Below are 21,043 nucleotides of genomic sequence, written 5' to 3'. Positions count from 1 at the left end.
TCAAGTAACTTAGTCAATGGTGGATTTAAAAAGTTCTCAGTGGTTATATGATTTCAAGCGTGAGAATAGCAAGACTAGAAACTGGTCAGTAGAGTAGTACGCTAGAACACTCTTCTTTTTTTCTTTGTTTTGAACCCCTCTTTTCTCACCTTGTGGACTGTTGGCGCTTCGGAATCCTGTCCTCTGTCTGTACACACTGAACCCCCAATTTCTTTCTTTTTTTTTTGCCTCCAGGGTTATCTCTTGGGCTTGGTGCCGGCACTATGAATCCACGGCTTCTGTGGCCATTTTTTCCATTTTACTGGGCAAGACAGAGAGAAGTTGAGACAGGAGGGGAGAGGGAGAGGGAGAGAGACAGAGAGACACCTGCAGACCTGCTTCACTGCTCATGAAGCTTCCCCCCTGCAGGTGGGGAGCCGGGGCTACTGATCTCATGGGGGTCGGGGGCCTGGGCTTGGGGCTGGAACCCAGGTGCTGTTCTCAGCTCCCCTCCAGGGTGGGTGCCTGCACCTGCGGGCCCTGACTGCCTCCAGGCCTCTCCCCGTGCTCCACGCAGTGCTCCTGGCAAGGTCCCACCACCGGGAGCATGGGCCTGGCTCCTGGGCATTACTCCTAGCCTCCTGGGGGAGGGTTGCTTTCTGAAACCGTGTCTGCACGCCTCCCGTGTCTTTCTGTTCTCCCCGACGCTGCCCAGAGCGTCTGCTGTGCTCAATGTGGGGTCTGCAGTGAAGCAGCAGACACGTGTCCCACATTGGTTTCTCAGTCCCAGCCATGCCCCCAGGTATGCCATGAAGTGTCTGGATAAGAAGAGGATCAAGATGAAGCAAGGAGAGACCTTGGCCTTGAATGAGAGGATCATGCTGTCCCTTGTGAGCACGGGAGTAAGTGCTCTGGTGTTTGGAGCCTTGCTGTGTGCGTGTGTGTGCGTGTGTGTGCGTGTGTGTGTGTGTGTGTGTGTGAGTGTGTGTGAGTGTGCGTGTGTGCACACTCATTTGCTAGCTGATCAGGACAGTTTGTTTATCAGCAAGAGAGAGAGTGAGAGCAAGAGAGAGGGAAAGAGAGAGAGGGAGAGAGAGGGAGAGGGAGAGAGGGAGGGAGAGGGTGGGAGAAAGAGAGGGGGAAAGGGAGTGAGAGAGGGAGAGGGGGAGAGGGAGAGAGAGAGGAAAAGGGAGACAGGGAGAGAGGGGGAGGGAGAGAGAAGAAGAGGGAGAGAGAGAGAGGGAGAGAGAGCAAGGAAGAAGGAGAGGGAGGGAGAGGGTGGGAGAGAGAGGGAGGGAGAAGGAGAGGGAGAGGAAGAGGGAGAGGTGCTGGCACTCCTATGGAGGGGATCCAGCCGGGGGCAAGCCACTGAGCCTCCCTCACTGGCCCTCAGGGACCGTGTGATTCAGACAGGAGGCTTCGGGGAGTATTCTGGTACAAACACTCGTTTATTTGGGGATGGGTACAGGTTTATATAGAGAGTTAAACAAAGAACATTTTTCAAATACGTCAGAAATTACAGATTTTTTTTTTATTTAAGACAAAACCATAGGGTAGGAGGGGTACAACTCCACACAATCCCCACCGCCCAATCTCCATATCCCACCCCCTCCCCTGATAGCTTTCCCATTCTCTATCCCTCTGGGAGTATGGACCCAGGGTCATTGAGGGTTGCAGAAGGTAGAAGGTCTGGCTTCTGTCATTGCTTCCCCGCTGAACATGGGTGTTGACTGGTCGGTCCATACTCCCAGTCTGCCTCTCTCTTTCCCTAGTAGGGTGGGTCTCTGGGGAAGCGGAGCTCCAGGACACATTGGTGGGGTCTTCAGTCCAGGGAAGCCTGGCCGGCATCCTGATGGCATCTGGAACCTGGTGGCTGAAAAGAGAGTTAACATACAAAGCCAAACAAATTGTTGAGCAATCATGGACCCAAAGCTTGGAAAAGTGGAGAGGAAGTATTAGGGAGGTACTCACTGCAAACTCTAGTGTACTTCTGCTTTCTTACTTTGGTGCCATACTCCAAACTCAGTCAATTTCTGCTTTGCGTTTCTACTTCTTCTTCTTCTTCTTCTTTTTTTTACATGCATAACATTCCCCAGATTCCCATTTAACAATACAACCCTCACTATTTCATTCATCATTTTTCATGGACCTGTATTCTCCCCACCCACCCACCCACCTCAGAGTCTTTTACTTTGGTGTAATACTCCAATTCCATTTCAGGTTCGACTTGTGTTTTCTTTTCTAATCTTGTTTTTCAACTTCGGCCTGAGAGTGAGATCATCCCAATTACAGATTTCTTAAAGGTCAGCTTGCCCCTATGGTAGGGGCTGGTATGACAAGAATTGATGAGATACATACAGGTCAAGACAATTAGTCTCCATGATGCAGGCAGGTTAATTATCCAAATGCCTTTGAGAGACGCATAGGGGTTAAACCCGTAAGGTGAGGTAGAGAAAAAGAAAAACAAAACTTGATGTAAATCATAGATATCAAAGAACACAAGGAAATAGAATTTGGGGGTTTCTCTGTCTGGTGTTGGGGGGTGTATGATAGAGTGTGTTCTCCTTTATGATCAAAAGGTGAAGTGGATGTATGAACTTTGAGTGAACCCTCAAGCAGGCAGCCATTTGGCCTGCTAGCAGGGAGAACTAAGTGTGAGAGGCCAGTAGGCTTTCTGTGAGCTTGAGAGACTAACAAGGAGAAACTGAGTCTGGGAGACTTTTCCCTCTTGGCTCATCTCTATAAGGAGAGAGGCTAACAAGTGGGGTGTCTTTCCAGATCTCCATCCAAGGATGGGAGAGCTCCCCTAAGCTCCACCAAGCTTTCACATAGTCCCACAGAGAGGGAGGGAGAGAGAGGAAAAGGGAGAGGGAAAGAGAGGGAGAGGGAGAAGGAGAGAGAGGAAAGGGAGAGAGAGGAAAAGGGAGAGGGAGGGAGAGAGGGAAAGAGAGGGAGAGGGAGAAAGAGAGAGAGGAAAGGGAGAGAGAGGAAAAGGGAGAGGGAAGGAGAGAGGGAGAGAGGGAGAAGGAGAGGGAGAGAGGGATAGGGAGCGAGAGGAAGAGCGAGAGGGAAGGAGGGAGAGGGAGATCAGAGTAGAGCATCACTCTGGCACCTGAGATGCCAAACTTGAGCCCTCAGCGTGCAAGTCCTGCGTCCTCACAGAGCCACCTCTTGGGCAGGAGGTCAGCCCAGCTCCACACTCTTTTCATCCTGAATGTTTTTTGAGATAGGAAACGGGCGACATTATCCCGCCTTTGGGGTCAGAGCCCGAATCAGGTATTTGACTGGCCAGGACCCACACGGGTGTCAGCAGAAACTGTGCAGAGGGAGAGACTGTCTCAGACCAGCGTCAGGATGGCTTCCGAGTGGGAGGAGGCCTCTGTGTCCCCCCGCCCCAGCCCCTAGTGCTCTGTCTGCAGGCCCGGTTGTCACGTCACCAGCTCAGTGTCCCTTTGGTCTCCGAGGGCCCTGCCAAGCTCGGTGGCAGCCCTGCTTCCTGGGGCAGCACCTGCGCTTCTCAGGGGTACGTGCTCTCCTCCCGTCCAGCAGGACTGCCCGTTCATCGTGTGCATGACATATGCCTTCCACACCCCTGACAAGCTCTGCTTCATCCTGGACCTCATGAACGGTAAGCCGGGTACCCCTGCCCTTGCTTGGGATCTGTCCGCCAGGCGGCCAGGCTCCCAGACACTCAGCCTTCTCTCCACTTCAGCCCTCACCCTCTGATTCTAGAGGAAACTCATTCTAGAACGCCCACTGCAGTCTGCCATGGATGTTCCCAGCCTCTCCTCAGCCTCTCCTCAGGAAGAGATTTCTTTTTACTTATTTATTTATTTATTTATTTATTGGTAAAAGACTGACAATGAAGTCTGCTTTCTGGGATACTGCTGGTCCAGATCTTTTTTTTTAAACATCTTTTAAAAATTATTTATTTATTTGTTTATTTATTCTCTTGTGTTGCCTTTGTTGTTGTAGTTATTACTGTTGTCGTTGTTAGGACAGAGAGAAATGGAGAGAGGAGGGGAAGACAGAGAGGGGGAGAGAAAGACAGACACCTGCAGACCTGCTTCACCGCCTGTGAAGCAACTCCCCAGCAGGTGGGGAGCCGGGGGCTTGAACCGGGATTCTGACGCCAGTCTTTGCGCTTTGTGCCACGTGTGCTTAACCCACTGCGCTACTGCCTGGCTCCCAGCCCAGATCTTTAATGAGATTGTTTCCTGACCCTGAGCTTTTAGGAATCAGATGCCTCCAAAGATACATGCCAGGTAAAGAGATAAATTTGTTTATTTATTTATTTATTCGCCTCCAGGGTTATTACTGGGGCTCGGTGCCTGCACCATGAATCCACTGCTCCTGGAGGCCATTTTCCCCATTTTGTTGCCCTTGTTGTTGCCCTTGTTGTAGTGGCTGTTGTTATAGCTGTTGTTGTTAGATAGGACAGAGAGAAATGGAGAGAGAAGGGAAAGACAGAGAGGAGAGACAGATAGACACCTGCAGACCTGCCTGCTTCACCGCCTGTGAAGCGACTCCCCTGCAGGTGGGGAGCCGGGGGCTCGAACCAGGATCTTTATGCTGACCCTTGCACTTTGCATCATGTGCACTTAACCCGCTGCGCTACCGACCAGCCTCCTATTTATTTAGTTTTTAAATTTAAAAAAAAATATTTCTTATTGGATAGAGACAGAAAAATTGAGAGGAGAGGGAGAGACAGAGAGACACCCACAGCCCTGCTCCACCACTTGTGAAGTTGCCCTCTGCACATGGGGCCTGGGGCCTTGAACCTATGTCCTTGCACACTGTAACGTGAGCCCTGAACCAGATGCACCACTGCCTGGCCCCAAAGATGCACTTAAACCCCAACTTTGAAGAGTGTCTGCGGGCCGGTGTAGACTGCAGCTGTCCCGCACCATCTCCCTCTGCGGCCCTGCCCACTTTCTCCCCCCTGTGGGCGCCAGCCCCATGAGAGCCCAGCTTCCGAGCTAGAAAAGGGCCACTTCCCGGACGAGGAAGTGAAATGGCCACCAACTGGGCTGTCGGTGACAGGGCACAGGGGCCCTCAGTTCACCTGATGAGATGCCAGGGTGATACGGTAGCTCCCGTGAGCCTCTGTGACCTCAGCATCTGATCTAAAACACCTCTGGTCGCCCCCGTGTCCCTTCATCCTCTATCCACTTTAAATGGCCGACACCCGCCAAAGGTAAATACACAGGCCCAGTAGCCCAGGAGCTCCCCTCTGTCTCAGGGGCCCTGCCCCGAAGCCATGACCCTCTCCATCCTGCACCCTGCCCACCGTGACCCCCTCCCTCCTGCCCACCGTGACCCTCTCCCTCCTGCACCCTGCCCACCATGACCCTTTCCCTCCTGCACCCTGCCCACCATGACCCTCTCCCTCCTGCGCCCTGCCCACCGTGACCCCCTCCCTCCTGCGCCCTGCCCACCGTGACCCCCTCCCTCCTGCGCCCTGCCCACCGTGACCCCCTCCCTCCTGCGCCCTGCCCACCGTGACCCCCTCCCTCCTGCGCCCTGCCCACCGTGACCCCCTCCCTCCTGCGCCCTGCCCACCGTGACCCCCTCCCTCCTGCGCCCTGCCCACCGTGACCCCCTCCCTCCTGCGCCCTGCCCACCGTGACCCTCTCCCTCCTGCGCCCTGCCCACCGTGACCCCCTCCCTCCTGCGCCCTGCCCACCGTGACCCCCTCCCTCCTGCGCCCTGCCCACCGTGACCCCCTCCCTCCTGCGCCCTGCCCACCGTGACCCCCTCCCTCCTGCGCCCTGCCCACCGTGACCCCCTCCCTCCTGCGCCCTGCCCACCGTGACCCCCTCCCTCCTGCGCCCTGCCCACCGTGACCCTCTCCCTCCTGCGCCCTGCCCACCGTGACCCCCTCCCTCCTGCGCCCTGCCCACCGTGACCCTCTCCCTCCTGCGCCCTGCCCATCGTGACCCCCACGTCTCCCCGCAGGCGGGGACCTGCACTACCACCTGTCTCAGCACGGCGTCTTCTCGGAGAAGGAGATGCGTTTCTACGCGGCCGAGGTCATCCTGGGCCTGGAGCACATGCACACCCGCTACGTGGTCTACCGTGACCTGAAGGTGAGGCCTCCCTGCCCGCGGGCCTCAGCCCTGGGCACCACCACCGGCTCCCCCAGCTGCCACCGGGCGGCGCCCTCACCCCCAGCACGCGGCGGCCTCCCCTGGGGAGGCGTTGCTGTTCCCCGCCACCGGTCCCTGCAGCTCAGCGAGCTCGCTTGGATGCCTTGCTGTATGCGGGATCCGGGTTCGAGTCCAGCCTTCGGCACAGTGGATGTAGCCTTGGAGCTACTGTCCTCCCCTGTGTCTCTGAAAAAGGCAGCACCCAGTGGCAAAGCCTCGGGAGACCAAAAAATAAATGAACTGAATAAAAGACAGAGAGAGAGAGAGAGCTGGAGCTCTGCCAAGACCCTGTACCTCAAAGACTCCTGCCCGGGGGCCCATGCTCTGGCTCCGAGTTTCCAAGTTTCATAACCACCCATTCCTCTGTATGAGTCAAATACATATATAACTGTCACGATCCAGACGTGACTACTGAGGCAGCAATGACCAGCCTGCAGACCCCCTGTCCTCCCCCCACAGTTCTTAAATGGCTTCAAAAATCACTAACATGGGGGGCCAGACGGTGGCGCAGCTGGTTAAGCGCACACATCACAGTGCGCAAGGACCCAGGTTCAAGCCCCTGGTCCCCACCTTCACGGGGAAAGCTTCACGATTGGTGACGCAGGGCTGCAGATATCTCTCTGTCTCTCTCCCTCTCAATTTCTGACTGTCTCTATCCAATAAATAAATAAAAAGATAATAAAAAAATTTTTTTAAATCACTAGCATGGGCCAGGGAGTCCGCACCACACTGTGGCTCGTGCACCAGACTTGCATGCCTGAGGCCCATGAAGTCTCTGGTTCAATTCCCCGCACTACTACAGGCCAGTGGTGCGGGGAGAGAGGGAGACATTACGGCTTGAAGCCGGGAAGCAGCCTTCCTGAGGGGCCAAGGCCACTCCCCGCTGCGGGAGTCCTCTGAGGGGCCGCCAGGCTGGCTGTGTGTGGCGGGTGCTGCAGGCTGACGCCCTGAGGTGCCTCCTGTCTCCCCGTCTCCCCCAGCCCGCCAACATCCTCCTGGACGAGCATGGCCACGTGCGCATTTCCGACCTGGGGCTCGCCTGCGATTTCTCCAAGAAGAAGCCGCATGCCAGCGTGTGAGTAAGCCGGCGCCCTCGGACCTGTGCCGGGCCACTGTTCCTCCACCTCCCTGCCACGGGTGTGTGTGTGGTTGCCCGACAGGTGATGCCGGGGCCTGGGCAGCCCAGGAGGTGAGAGTAGGGGCTCCCTCTCACGGCCGTCAGGGCTCCGCAGACCCTTAGCCACTCTGCTGGCCTCTTAGACGCTCGGTCTCTTCTCCTGCAGAGTGTGGCAGTAACAGGCCCCTTGCAGGTGTCACACACTCAGCTCACCAGGCCTGGGTGCCCTGGAAGGGCAGAGGCTGCCACAAGGAAGCCAGGGAGCTCAGGCTTCTTCCCGCCCTGAGCCAGGCCCTCCTGAATGCAACGTCTTATCCTCTCACACCAGCTTTCTCACTCAGAGAGAGCTAGAGACAGGGAGAGGTGCCATGGCACCAGAGCTTCCTCTGGCACTCTGGCACTGCCATGTGGGGCTGGGGCTCAAACCCTGGCCACTTGCACGGCAAGGCATGCACCCTACCCGCCGAGCTCTCACTCAGTTCCCTTTTTTCTCTGTCTGCAGAGCTCTTGTGTTTTTCTTCTAGAGAGCAAAAGGCAATATTTTCCTTTTTTTTTTTTTTTTCCTGAATGAGGGAAGCAAGTCCTCTGCCAATGGTTTGAGTCGTCTGTCTGTCTGTCCACATGGTCTGCATCATCCTCTAAGGGTTGGGCAGAGGAGGCCCTGGGCTGGTGGTGACTTTGGTGCTGGCTGGGCTTCTGCCTGCCTGCCTGCCTGCCTGTCCGTCTGTGTGTGCAAACAAGCCGTGAGTCATGCCGCATCTTGTCAAAGGGCAGTTACTGTGCCTTCTGAGCTATTCACCTCTGTGCCAGATGTTTTGGGCCCTCTGCATTCACCCAAGCAGCAGAGAGACCACGGGCCCTTGTTTTTTGTGGGGCGTCCAGTCACACCCGTGGCGAGGGGCCGAGCTAAGTCAGTACTGTCTGTTACAGGCCCAAACCAGAGCTGCCCCGCCTAGCACCTGCCCAGCACCTGGCGGTGGGTGGCCCCTGCTGAGGGCGCTGCCCACGGGGCCCAGCTGCCGTGCGCCTCCTCAGAGGGGTCTGGTCTTTAATGCCCTGCTCTCCAGTGGCTCCTTCCTTCCTTCCTTCCTTCCTTCCTTCCTTCCTTCCTTCCTTCCTTCCTTCCCTCCCTCCCTCCCTCCCTCCAGGGTTATTGCTGGCGCTCAGTGCAGGCATGATGAATCCACTGCTCCTAGAGGCCATTTTTTCCCATTTTATTGGATAGGACAGAGAGAGAAATTGCGAGAGGAGGGGGGAGATAAGAGAGGGAGCTCAGGGTGGCCACAGTCTCCTGCTGACCTCCAGTGGGGGGGGGGGCGCACCTCGCCTGCCCCCCGCGCCCTCCACCCCCCCCCATGCTGTCCGCGGGGAGCAGTGTGTGAGCGGCTTATGGGAAGAGCGCGTGGGGAACACTAAGTGTCGTTCTTGTTTTTACGGCAGCCCAGGGGCGAGTCCAGAGCTCTAAGCCACCTCTGAGCAGCCTCCCTGCCCATTTCCTGCTCTTTCCGTCTTTGAGAAAACAAGTGGAGCGAGGGAGAGACGGACAGAGGAGAGACGCCCTGGCCTTGCTCCGCCAAGTTCGTGCTCAGAGCTCCCCCTGCTGTTATGACGGTGTCCCCACGGGGCGCCAGGGCTCCCCCGGGGCCTCACACAGCAGGGCACTTGCCTTACTGGGCACTTGCCATCTCTTGGCCCAACTTCATATTTCTTTTTCTTTTTTTTTAAAATTTTTAAAAATATTTATTTATTTGATAGAAACAGCCAGAAATTGAGAGGAAGGGGGGCATAGAGAGGGGGAGACAGAGATAGAAGGAGACAGACATCTGCAGCCCTGCTTCACCACTTGTGAAGCTTTCCACCTGCAGTTGGGGGCCAGAGGCTCGAACCCGGGACCTTGCACACTGTAACATGTGCGCTCAACCAGGTGCGCCACGACCCGGCCCCATCCTCCATATTTCTTTTGCGTGTGTGTGTGTGTGTGTGTGTGTGTGTGTGTGTGTGTTTGTGTGTGTGCGTGCACGCACATATGTGTATGTGTGATCTGCAGGGCAGCCCAGGGGTGGGGGGACAGAGACCTTTTCACCCACTGGCTCCACAATGCAGAAGTCCCGTCAGTGAAGGAAGGCGAGGACAGGCAGGCCGGAGCTCCGGGCAGTGTGTGCTGGGACATCGCACAGGGCGGGCGGGAGGCTGTGGGTCTCCAGGTCTCCGGAGGTGTGTGTGTTTGTGTGTGTGTGTGGGGAGTGACAGATAGCCTGGAGGGTCCTCTCCCTGCCCAGCCCCTGACTCAGCTGATCTGCCCTGTCTTAATGTCTGTGCCCCTCGCCTGGTACCCTCTTCTCCCCCTCCCTCAGGAACCATCACTCACATTGTAGGGGAGGGGGAGCCATCCCAGGGAAGTGACCCCAGCCCCTCCCCACCCCACCTCCCCCAGCCTTGAGGGGCGTCCGCTGCTCTGCTGACCTGATGCCTCTCCCACAGGGGCACCCACGGGTACATGGCTCCCGAGGTGCTGCAGAAGGGCACGGCCTACGACAGCAGCGCTGACTGGTTCTCACTGGGCTGCATGCTCTTCAAGCTGCTGCGCGGGTGAGTGGGGTGGCGGGTGGCCCTGACGCCTCCCTGCCGGGTCACATGGCGTCTCCAGGTCACACGCGCGCCCGCCACCCCATATTTCTTCTGTGCGTGCGTGTGTGTGTGTGTGTGTGTGTGTGTGTGTGTGTGCGCGCGCGCGCTGCGCGCGGCAGGGGTGCAGCCGGGGCCACTTGGGGTCCAGCACAGCCGGCCTGAGTAAGCCGGCTCTGAGTTGCCCCCCCCCGTCCCCCATAAGCCTTAGCGGGGGGATTGGAGTGGGTTTCGGATGTGGCTTGCTGAGCAGGACAGGGTGTTCTGCCCTCGGAAATCAGGGACTTGTGATTGTCTCTGTGAGCCCAAAGCATTGTATTTTAGTTCTTAAAAAGTTATTTGTGGGGAGTCGGGCGATAACGCAGCGGGTTAAGTGCAGGTGGTGCAAAGCGTAAGGACCGGCAAGGATCCTGGTTCGAGCCCTCGGCTCCCTACCTGCAGGGGGGTCGCTTCACAGGCGGTGAAGCAGGTCTGCAGGTGTCTGTCTTTCTCTCCCCCTCTCTGTCTTCCCCTCCTCTCTCCATTTCTCTCTGTCCTATGCAACAATGACGACATCAATAATAACTGCAACAATAAAACAAGGGCAACAAAAGGGAATAAATAAATATTTTTTAAAAAGTTATTAGTGATTAACAGTAGGTTACAAACTTCTAAGATAACAGGGTCTGGTTCCACACCACACTCACCACCAGAGTTCTGTGCCCACACTTCCTCCCAAACCACAGTTCTCACAAGTCTTACAGCTTGCTTGCTTCTGGTCCCCCCACAAGTTCATGTGTAATCCACACATGAGTGAAACCATCTGGTAGCTGTCTTTATCTCTTTACTTCTCTAAACATAATCATCTTCGGTTCCACCCGTTTTTGTCCCAGAGAACACACTATTATCTTTTTGATGGCAGAGTAGTATTCTGTGGAGTTTAAATCCCATAACTTCTTCAGCCAGGCTTCTGCGGATGGGCATTCAGGCTGCTCCCGCTCTGTGGCTGTTGTGAGTAAAGCAGCTGTGGGCACAGGGCTGCGGGAGCCTCTTCTAATTAGGCCTGAGTGTCCGCTGGATAAACGCCCAAGAGCGGTGTTGCTGGGTCCCAAGCTAATTCCATTTTTATCCGTGTGAGGACTGTCCACACATTCTCCCCAATGGGCTGCCCCAGCCTGCCTTCCCACCAGTGGTGCCGCAGAGTCCCCTCTTTCCCCACGAGCTCGCCAGCACCCGTCCTTTCCTGTTTGCTGCTGGAAGCCCTTCTGTCCGGTGTGAGGTGGGATCTCAGTGTATTTTGACTTTGCATTTCTCTAATGCTGAGTGCAGTGGGGCGTTTCTTCACGTGTCCATGGGCCTTGCCCGTCTATTCTTTAGAAAACTGTCTCTTAAGCCCAGCGTATATTGAAGGTCACCACACAGCAGCCAAAAACGGTAGAGGGCCAAAACGAATCCACCTTTGACATCAAGAGCAGCTCTGTGTGCTAGTGTAAGTCACGACGCAGAAGTCGCCTGCCCTTGCCCTCCTGGCCACGCAGAAATCCACGCTTCGCCGTAAAACACAAGACAGAGTTGGTGTGACTCTGCCTTCTAGCTCTGCCCCTCAGTGCTAAGCTGGAGTGGAGAAGAGGGGATGAGGGACCCTGAGAGCAGGGCCTCGGGCGGACGGGCAGTTCACAGCGGTGCTGAATCCTTGCTCCTCTCCGAGAGCTTCTGCCCACGCTGTGGACGTTTGATCACTCTTGCTTCACGAAGATCCAGAGAAGCCCTGCAAGTGAGCGTCTTCTGCCCAGGACTGGGGGCCTTGCACAGTGGCAGTGCACTGGACTCCCATGAGCGAGGTCTAGGGTTCGATCCCCAGAACCACTCCGAGAGTCCTCGTGAGAGCCTCCCTGGCTCCCCTGTGACGCGGGCCTGCACCTCCACTGTCCTGCCCGCAGAACTCCACGGGCCTCCCGGCGGGGGGATCCGTACAGTCAGAGGGGGTCCCAGGCCAGCCCCCCGCCCGTCCCCCGCTGGCTGCCCCTGGGCCGCTGCTTGTCCATGTGCTCTGGGGGCTGGGCTCCTGGAAGGGGGGGTCACATGACTGCTTGGAGAGCCAAACGGCCTGGCCTGTCTGCATCTTAATGCGCTCACCACCAGACTCGCTGACCCAATTAGAGGGCATCTGCCCATGGCTTCAGGAAGCTGCACCCCGCCCCCCAGCGCTGCCCAGCAGGAGGCCTGGCACTGCCAGCTGAGCCACCTACCCAGCCCAGGGGACGGCGATGGAAACCCAGAACCCGGCACACGGCACATGGCACATGGCACAAGCCGCTGCCTGAGGAGCCCAGCCTCGCTCTAGGCCTCTGCCTTTCACTAAATCAGGCAGTGAAGCAGGTCTGCAGGTGTCTGTCTTTCCCCATCTCTGTCTTCCCCTCCTCTCTCCATTTCTCTCTGTCCTATCCAACAACGATGACATCAGTAACAACAACAATAATAACTATAACAGTAAAACAACAAGGGCAGCAAAAGAAAATAAATATTTTTTTTTTAAAAAAGGAAAAAACTAAACCAAGCTGTATATTTATGTTTATTTACCTCCAGGATTATCGCTGGGGCTCGGTGCCTGCACTACAAACCCATTGCTCCTGGAGGCTATTTTTTCCCATTTTTGTTTCCCTTGTTATTATTATTGCCATTGCTGTTTTTGTTTTATAGGACAGAGAGAAGTCGGGAGACCAGGGGAAGACAGAGAGGGGGAGAGAAAGACAGACACCTGCAGACCTGCTTCGCCGCCTGTGAATCGACTCCCCTGCAGGTGGGGAGCTGGGGGCTCAAAGCAGGATCCTTACGCTGGTCCTCACGCTTTGCACCACGTGCGCTTAACCCGCTGTGCTACCGCCTGACCCCCCCAAACTGTACATTAAACTCTGTTGTCAGAACGGGGTCATCACATAGAATATTAGTGGTGGGGGTGGACGTACATACACACACATGTGAAACTGGCCTTGAACTCTTCAAATGTGGTGAACTGTGAGATTGCTAGTAACACACACACTCACACACACTCACACACACTCACACACACACACTCAATCACACTCACACACTCACACACTCACACACACACACACACACTCACTCACACACACACACACACATTCACACACACCCACTCACTCACACTCACACACACTCACTCACACACTCACACACACACACACACTCACACTCACTCACACTCACACACACACTCACACCCACTCACTCACACTCACTCACTCACTCACACTCACTCACACACACACTCACACACACTCACACACTCACACATACCCACTCACTCACACTCACTCACACACACACATTCACCCACTCACTCACACACTCACTCACACACTCATTCACACACTCACACTCACTCACTCACACACACTCACACACTCACACACTCACACTCACTCACACACACTCACACATACCCACTCACTCACACTCACTCACACACACACATTCACCCACTCACTCACACACTCACACACTCATTCACACACTCACACTCACTCACTCACACACACTCACTCACACACTCACACACTCACACTCACTCACACACTCACACTCACACACACTCACACACACTCACACACACACACTCATACACACTCACACAGTCACACTAACACACACTCACTCACACACTCACACACACTCACTCACAGACACATACTCACACACACTCACTCACTCACACAAACACACACTCACACACACACTCACACTCACACACAAACACACACACACTCACACACACACACACACTCACACACACACACTCACACACACTCACACACACACACACTCACTCACACACACACACACACACACTCACTCACACACTCACACTCACACACTCACACACTCACACACACTCACTCACAGATATTGTATCAGATTGTCAGGAAAGTTGTACCATATTCTGTGCAAAGCTGTGTTGCGGCTTCTCTGACCACCGGTGGTCACAGACACACACATGCGTGTGAAGGTCACGGCCGCGAGCGCAGGTGCTGGAGCTGGGAGAGCTGCTTGTCTGGCCTCACCCCATCACCGAGGCCGCTGGGCAAGGGCACCTGCAGGTTTCTTTCCTTTCCCCAAACCAGGCTGACTGACATGGTCGACACCGGAATCCACTCTGTCCTGAGCCTTAGAGTGTTTTTCACACAGTCTTGCCCCAGGCTGTCACACAGGCGTGGGGGCCCAAGCTGTGCCGGGCTAGTCTCACTCCCAGACTTCTTCCTGGTGGCTGGGTCTCCTTTCAAACCAGCTTCTCCAGATTCTTTTTTTTTTTTTTTTGCCTCAAAGGTTATCGCTGGGGCTCAGTGCTGACAGCACGAATCCTCTGCTCCTGAAGGTCATTCCCCCGCCCCCATTTTATTGGATAGGACAGAGAGAAATGGAGAGAAGAGGGGGAGACAGACAGGGAGACAGACACCTGCAGACCTGCTTCACTGTGAAGTGTCTCCCCTGCAGGTAGGGAGCCGGAGCCTCGAACCCGGATCGTTGTGCGGGTCCTTGGCGTTTAGTACTATGTGCGCTTAACCGGCTGCGTCACTGCCCGGCCCTGCGTCTCCAGATCTCTAGCAAGGTGGAGATGAGCGTAATTGTTTCCTGCTGCATGTTGAGCAGACAGTCTCTACATAAATGTGAGGCGTCTCGGCCCGGCGCTCTGACCCGACTGAGTTCAGTACCTGCTGTGTGGTGCTGCTGCTCGGGCTGCGGGCACGGTGGTCTCTGTGCCGTGCCCCTTCTGCCAGGCATGTGGCATCACGCCCATGTTGCTGCAAGAGCCAGTGCTCCCTTTGCTAAAAGATAAAAATCAAATGGCATGCAGGCAGCTATTATATGATCTCTCGGACTCAAGGACAGGGCTCTTTGCAAAGAGCTATTTTGTTTTCTTTCCACAGCGACCCCGTGGACTCAAACTGTTTTTTTTTTTTTCTCTAACAAATACTTTGAAATAGCAGGGGAAGGAGAGGTGCTCGAGCTCCTGTTAGCGCCGTGACTTCACGGAAGTGAGGACCAGGGAGTCCACGGCAGCCACGAGCCCGGCTCTCTCGTGGCGAGCGTCCGAGCGTCCGTGGCCTGCGTCTGCTCTGGCCGGGGATGGACAGTGACGGGGACGAGTGCCACCTTCCCTGGCGCCCCCTGGTCACAGGACACCCTTTACCCCTGCAGCCACAGCCCCTTCAGGCAACACAAGACCAAAAACAAGCACGAGATCGACCGGATGACGCTCACCGTGGTAAGGACACGCAGGACTGCGCTCGCACCCGGTCAGTGTGACTGGGCTTTGTCGCTTGACTGTAAACACGTGCAGGCTTCTTCTTCAGAAACGCACACGCCTGGCCCGAGAAATGGCTGGCTGGGTGGATGGGAGCCGCTGCCCGGCCGGGATTCTGAATTCCCGGCGTCCTTGCTCTCTTCCCAGAACGTGGAGCTCCCAGATACCTTCTCCCTGGAGCTGAGGTCCCTGCTGGAGGGCTTGCTGCAGAGAGACGTGTGCAGGAGGCTGGGCTGCCTCGGGGGCGGGTAGGTCCCTGCTCTCTCACCCCAGCCCTCCGTCCCCTGGCCCTGGTCCTGTGCCCTGTGCCTGGCCCTGGCCCTGCTCCCATTCCTGTCTCTGCCCCTGCCCCTGCCCCTGTTCCTGCCCCTGCCTCAGCCCTGCCCCATCTCTGCCTCTGCCCCTGTGCCTGTCCCCATGCCCTTCCCTGCCCCCATCCCTGTTCTTGCCCCTGCCCCTGCCCCTGCTGTCCTGTGTCCTTACCCTCAGAGCTAAGCGGCCCCTCTCCTTGTCACCCCTGCTCTGCCTGGCTCGGTCATAGTGGTGACGACATTTGTAACTGTGCCACTGGGATTTCCTGAGCAGGTTCCCTCCCTCCCTCCCTCTCTCTCTCTCTCTCCCCTCACCCCATGGTGGCTCTCTTATGAGCCTGTTTTATTCGCTGCTCCCTGTGTAAACGGCCGCCGACCGCAGCTGCTGTCCAGCAGAGTGAGGGGTGTGCTTGTGTCACACGCACAGCTTGGCTGCATGCTGCCCGCAGACGCCCCTCGCTGGAGGTGACAGTGCCCGCCTTGCTCTCCACGGCCCTTCCTTTAACGGCCTCTCCAGAGCGTCCAATCCCCACTCGCACTTTTGCTGAACCGGCGTGGCTCTAACTCCTAGGCTGCCCTCCCTGTGTGCCCAACCTCAACGGGAGCTGCTGGGCTCTGACTTTATAAACGGAGGCCATGTGTGCTCTCTCGGCTCTGTCCCCGAGTGTCTCTGTGCCTCCTTGTGTCTTTCACGGTCACTTCTCTCCCGGCCCTCAGCCATGCTCCCCGTCCACTCACTGGGCCCCCGACGCCGGCCTGTCTGCATCCTCTCCCATCAGCTGGTGCGTGTCCCCAGAGGGGCACAAGGAGGCCTGCACACACAGCCGCACACCCTCCTGTCCCCCCACACCCCGTGCTGAAGACACTGCTCTTTCTTCCCAGCCCTCTTGGGCAGTCTCTCCGCATCACTCACTGTGTCACCGGGGGCCCCTCTGGGGACATGGCCCCTGGTGCCACTTCCCCTCCCCTGCTCCCCTTGGGGGGGCTTTCGGAACCCTTCCAGGTGGGTGCCCCTTTCCCCACATCCGCCGTTTCTGCCCCCGCCCTTGTACCCTGTCCCCTTGTATCTTTGCTCTGACTTGCTGAGTGTTCAGACGTCTTCAGTGGGGCCCCGCACTCCCGCTAGAATGGACACAGCTGCAGGTGTCTGCAGTGGATGTGGAGATGGAAAGAATGACGTGTGTGTGAGTGTGTGTGTGTGTGTGTGTGTGTGTGTGTGCGCGTGTGTGTGCGTGCGCGCGCACTGTGTCTGAATACATCATAGGTGTGTGCCATTTCCCATCCCCTCCTGTCACCCGTCATGGCACAGAGACACCTCTGAAAAGCAGAACTCTCCTTCTTAAAGGGGTCCATGTGTGCAGGCTCACACAGACAGAGTCACAGACACACTCGGGAGCCATTAAACTGAAAGGGACCTTCTCAGCTCAGCCCCACAGGGCTGCACCCTGGTCCCACCCCCGCCCCCGTCTTGCAGGGCTCCCCAGAAAGCTTATGCCTCCTTGGGTGTTAGGAGGACTGGGGTGGGGGCCGGGTGGGGGGGTGCCACTTCTCCACAGGAGAATGTGCTCACAGGTGCACTTCTGGGGTCTCCAAAGTGCTGACCCCGTGACTCTCCCCCCAGCTCACAGGAAGTGAAGGAGCACGTGTTCTTCAGAGGCATCGACTGGCAGCACGTCTACCTGCAGAAGGTACCCCCACCTGGGGCCACACCTCTCCCCCTCCCCGCCTCCGACCCCAGAGTCCCACCCAGCCACCCCACTCATGCTCTCTTTTCTGCCCTCCCTGTTCTGCACTGTGTGTGAGGACCTGGTTTGAGGACCAGCACCCAGGGAGCCCATGGAGGGTGGGCAGGCTGTGGGGTCTCTCCTCTCTCATCACCATGCACAGCACCCAGGGAGCCCCATGGAGGGTGGGCAGGGCTGTGGGGTCTCTCCTCTCTTAGCACCCTGCACAGCACCCAGGGAGCCCATGGAGGGTGGGCAGGGCTGTGGGGTCTCTCCTCTCTCAGCACCCTGCACAGCACCCAGGGAGCCCCATGGAGGGTGGGCAGGGCTGTGGGGTCTCTCCTCTCTCAGCACCAGGCACAGCACCCAGGGAGCCCCATGGAGGGTGGGCAGGGCTGTGGGGTCTCTCCTCTCTCAGCACCAGGCACAGCACCCAGGGAGCCCCATGGAGGGTGGGCAGGGCTGTGGGGTCTCTCCTCTCTTAGCACCCTGCACAGCACCCAGGGAGCCCATGGAGGGTGGACAGGGCTGTGGGGTGTCTCCTCTCTCAGCACCATGGACAGCAACCAGGGAGCCCCATGGATGGGTGGGCAGGGCTGTGGGGTGTCTCCTCTCTCAGCACCCTGGACAGCACCCAGGGAGCCCATGGAGGGTGGGCAGGGCTGTGGGGTGTCTCCTCTCTCAGCACCAGGCACAGCACCCAGGGAGCCCCATGGAGGGTGGGCAGGGCTGTGGGGTCTCTCCTCTCTCAGCACCATGGACAGCACCCAGGGAGCCCCATGGAGGGTGGGCAGGGCTGTGGGGTCTCTCCTCTCTCAGCACCCTGCACAGCACCCAGGGAGCCCCATGGAGGGAGGGCAGGGCTGTGGGGTCTCTTCTCCTCTCTCTCTGTCTCTCACTAAATTATGGAGAATGGAAGAATTGACCTGGGGAGGCTATTAGTAGGACAGCTAGTCGCATGAGGCCCTGGGTTCATTTCTCAGCTCTGCATAGAAGAGCAGAAATGGGGGCCCCTGAGGGGCCCCCTGCCCCTCTCCCCCAGCTGTGGCGGCTGGCCCGTGGCCGCTGTGTGTGATGAGTGGATTGTATCTAACTGTCACTGCCTGGCTCTGATGCTCTTTATGGAAGGGGCAGGTGGGGGCGGGGCCCCTGGACTACATGACTGGGTCCCTGACCAAGCTCTCTGCATCTCCCAGTACCCTCCGCCCCTGATCCCACCCCGCGGAGAAGTCAACGCCGCAGACGCCTTTGACATCGGCTCATTTGATGAGGAGGACACCAAAGGGATCAAGGTGCCCCGGGTTTGGGATGTCACTGGAAGCCAGGCTTGGTGACAGCCGCAGCAGCTGGCTTTTGGGACCCCCTGCTCGCAGCGTGTCACCCCTGCAGGCGTCCGAGCCCAGCAGCCTGGTCAGGCTCCCCGAGCGTCTTCACCTCTGGGCTGCTGGCCCCGCGTGTGACAGATGCCAGGGCGGCCAGACTTCCCTCTAGCTGGCACCTCTGTGCTCCCAGCAACAGCTGAACTTAGAGCAGGAGGGGGCCCTGTGCTGGAGTGGGGTCCCCTCCACCCCGTGCCCCCACCCCACACTTTGTCTCTGTGACAGGAGAGACTGAACAGAAGGTGTGAGTCCTTCCTTGTCCATCTCCAGTGGGAGAATTCTTTTTTTTTTTTTTTTTTTTTGCCGAAAATCTTCTGCATCTTTCCAACTTTCGTTCACCTCACTGTTTTCCCAAGCAGACCGGGGGAGTTGTTACCGGGCTGAGACTTAGCCTGTCACCCCAGTCAGGTGCACCTGCACCCACATTCCCGGCCCCCCACAGCTCCCGGAGGCCGTACCCTGCTGGAGTTTCCCCACCCCTCCTGCCGAATGCCCCCTCCCAGGAGTCAGTGGTGCTGTCGGGACACAGCTGGGGGGTGGGACAAGTGGCTGTGGAGACTGTGACCTGAGCACGCGAGCCTGGAGCGTCTGTGCAGGCCGGGGAGGGAGCTCAGCACAGTGGAGAATGCCCCGTGTGCCACTAGGAACAGGTCATTATTATTATTATTATTATTACTATTATTGTTGTTATCATTAGTGATTTAGTATTGATTTGCAAAATTACAAGATAACAGGAGTACAACTCCCCACCGTTCTCACCACAATTCTGGATCCCCAGTCCCTCCATTGGAACCGACATGAGTTCTCCTAAGGCTGTAGATGGAAGATATGGGTTGACTATAATTTTACAGCTATCTGTCTTTATTTCCTCCCCTTTAAGGCCCCAGCTTCTCTTCTTTTCTGAGTCACACCTGCACATTTTACGACTGCCAAATGTCCTTCCTTTTCCCTTTTCTCTCTCCGGGTCCTGATGGAACTGGAGTTCAGAGCCCTCTGGTCATCCCCCCTCACATTTCCCTCGCTCTGGAAGGCCACAATTCTTTTTTTTTTTTTTTCCTCCAGGCGTATCCCTGGAGCTTGGTGCCGGCACTATGAATCCACTGCTCCTGGAGGCCATTTTTTTCCCATTAAAAAAAAATAGGATAGAACAGAGAAACACTGAGAGAGGAGGGGGAGATAGGGAGAGAGAAAGACGGACACCTACAGACCAGCTTCACCACTTGTGAAGTGACACCCCCCCCCCCCCCCGCAGATGGGGAGCTGGGGCTCGAACCAAGATCCTTGCACTTCCTACTATGTGCGCTTAACCTTGCACACTACTGCTCGCCCCCCCCAAATTATTTTTGTCACAACTGCTTTGTATTTTTCCCCCTGTGGATACAGGGCTGCTCAGGGTCCCTTTCTCATTCTGATAGAGAGAGACAGAGAGACACCATGGCACTGGAGTCTCCCCTGGGGCCATTGTGACATTCCCATGTGGTGCCAGGGCTGGAACCTGGGATACACAGGTGGCCTGGCACCTCAAGCCCCCTCCTACCTCTGTGAGAGACCAGACCCCCTGAACTCTCCTGCATCCTGACTTTAGAGCACTCCCAATGGGGTGAACGCCGTGGCCTTTGCCTGTCCATGGTGTCAGGCCTCAGAGTCCCCGGGGGATCCCCCATAGTGGCTGTCCCAGAATTTGCCAGACCTCCCCTCCTCCCAATGAGGGGCTTCCCCAAGTGAAGGAAGCCACAGGGACTTGGGGTTTTATTTTGCTGTCTGCATCTTTTAGCACCCTCAGTGACACCCAGCACTGGCTCTCAGGACCCTGGTGGCCTCGTTGTCACCACAGGGAGCAGTGAACTGTGGCCATGGCCCCCGACCCCGGGGGCCCCCATCCTGCCGAGTCATGACTGTCACCGTCTCGCCCCACGCAGCTCCTGGACTGCGATCAGGAGCTCTACAAGAACTTTCCACTGGTTGTCTCCGAGCGCTGGCAGCAGGAGCTGGTGGAGACGGTGTTCGACGCCGTCAACGCCGACACGGACAAAGCAGAGGCCAGGAAGAGGGCCAAGAACAAGCAGCTCGGCCGTGAGGAAGGTGAGCAGTCTGCGGGCACCTCCCCACCATCTCTAAGGCGTCCTCTGGAGAAGTTCCTCTGGGGAAACCGGAGGGTTGTCTGGGGACAGTGCGCTTCCTGGAAGAGGCCGGCCAGTGCCGTCCACTGTCGCTGTGAGCCGCCTCTGGCCGGGGGACGCTGACCGTGGGTTCAGGAGGGGCTTGCTGAGAGGGAGAGATGCCATCTGTAGTGGGGCGGCCTCTCCCCCTGGGGGCCGACTGGCTCGGACGCTTTCCCTCCAAGGCTGAGTGACCGCAGAGTGGTCGCCCACTTCTGGGCTGTGACCTGTGTCCTCTCTTGGGACTGACCATTTTGCTGTCCCTACGTGGCCTTTCTCCACCACTCAGGAACAAGAG

The 21,043-nt window shown here is 57.0% G+C and overlaps 1 protein-coding gene across 7 annotated transcripts in view; it reads left to right on the top strand.

Annotated features, from left to right (window-relative positions):
• The window catches only part of GRK3 (G protein-coupled receptor kinase 3), an 85,182-nt gene that overhangs the window by 57,943 nt on the left and 6,196 nt on the right, over window positions 1-21,043 (top strand). For 5 of the 7 annotated variants that reach the window (XM_060192589.1, XM_060192591.1, XM_060192594.1 and 2 more), the window contains 10 exons: window positions 782-881; window positions 3,529-3,607; window positions 5,938-6,068; window positions 7,109-7,203; window positions 9,727-9,834; window positions 15,067-15,133; window positions 15,320-15,420; window positions 17,105-17,171; window positions 18,404-18,499; window positions 20,506-20,668. In XM_060192589.1, coding sequence (XP_060048572.1) covers window positions 782-881; window positions 3,529-3,607; window positions 5,938-6,068; window positions 7,109-7,203; window positions 9,727-9,834; window positions 15,067-15,133; window positions 15,320-15,420; window positions 17,105-17,171; window positions 18,404-18,499; window positions 20,506-20,668 — 1,007 coding nt within the window. The remainder of the gene's footprint in view (window positions 1-781; window positions 882-3,528; window positions 3,608-5,937; window positions 6,069-7,108; window positions 7,204-9,726; window positions 9,835-15,066; window positions 15,134-15,319; window positions 15,421-17,104; window positions 17,172-18,403; window positions 18,500-20,505; window positions 20,669-21,043) is intronic. The other 2 variants (XM_060192590.1, XM_060192592.1) reach the window with 2 other exon arrangements.

Source organism: Erinaceus europaeus, chromosome 6 (assembly GCF_950295315.1).
Source record: "Erinaceus europaeus chromosome 6, mEriEur2.1, whole genome shotgun sequence".
NCBI classification, from domain to species: domain Eukaryota; kingdom Metazoa; phylum Chordata; class Mammalia; order Eulipotyphla; family Erinaceidae; genus Erinaceus; species Erinaceus europaeus.
Note: the sequence above shows the minus strand (reverse complement) of the source record. Positions and strands in the feature narration are given on the sequence as shown.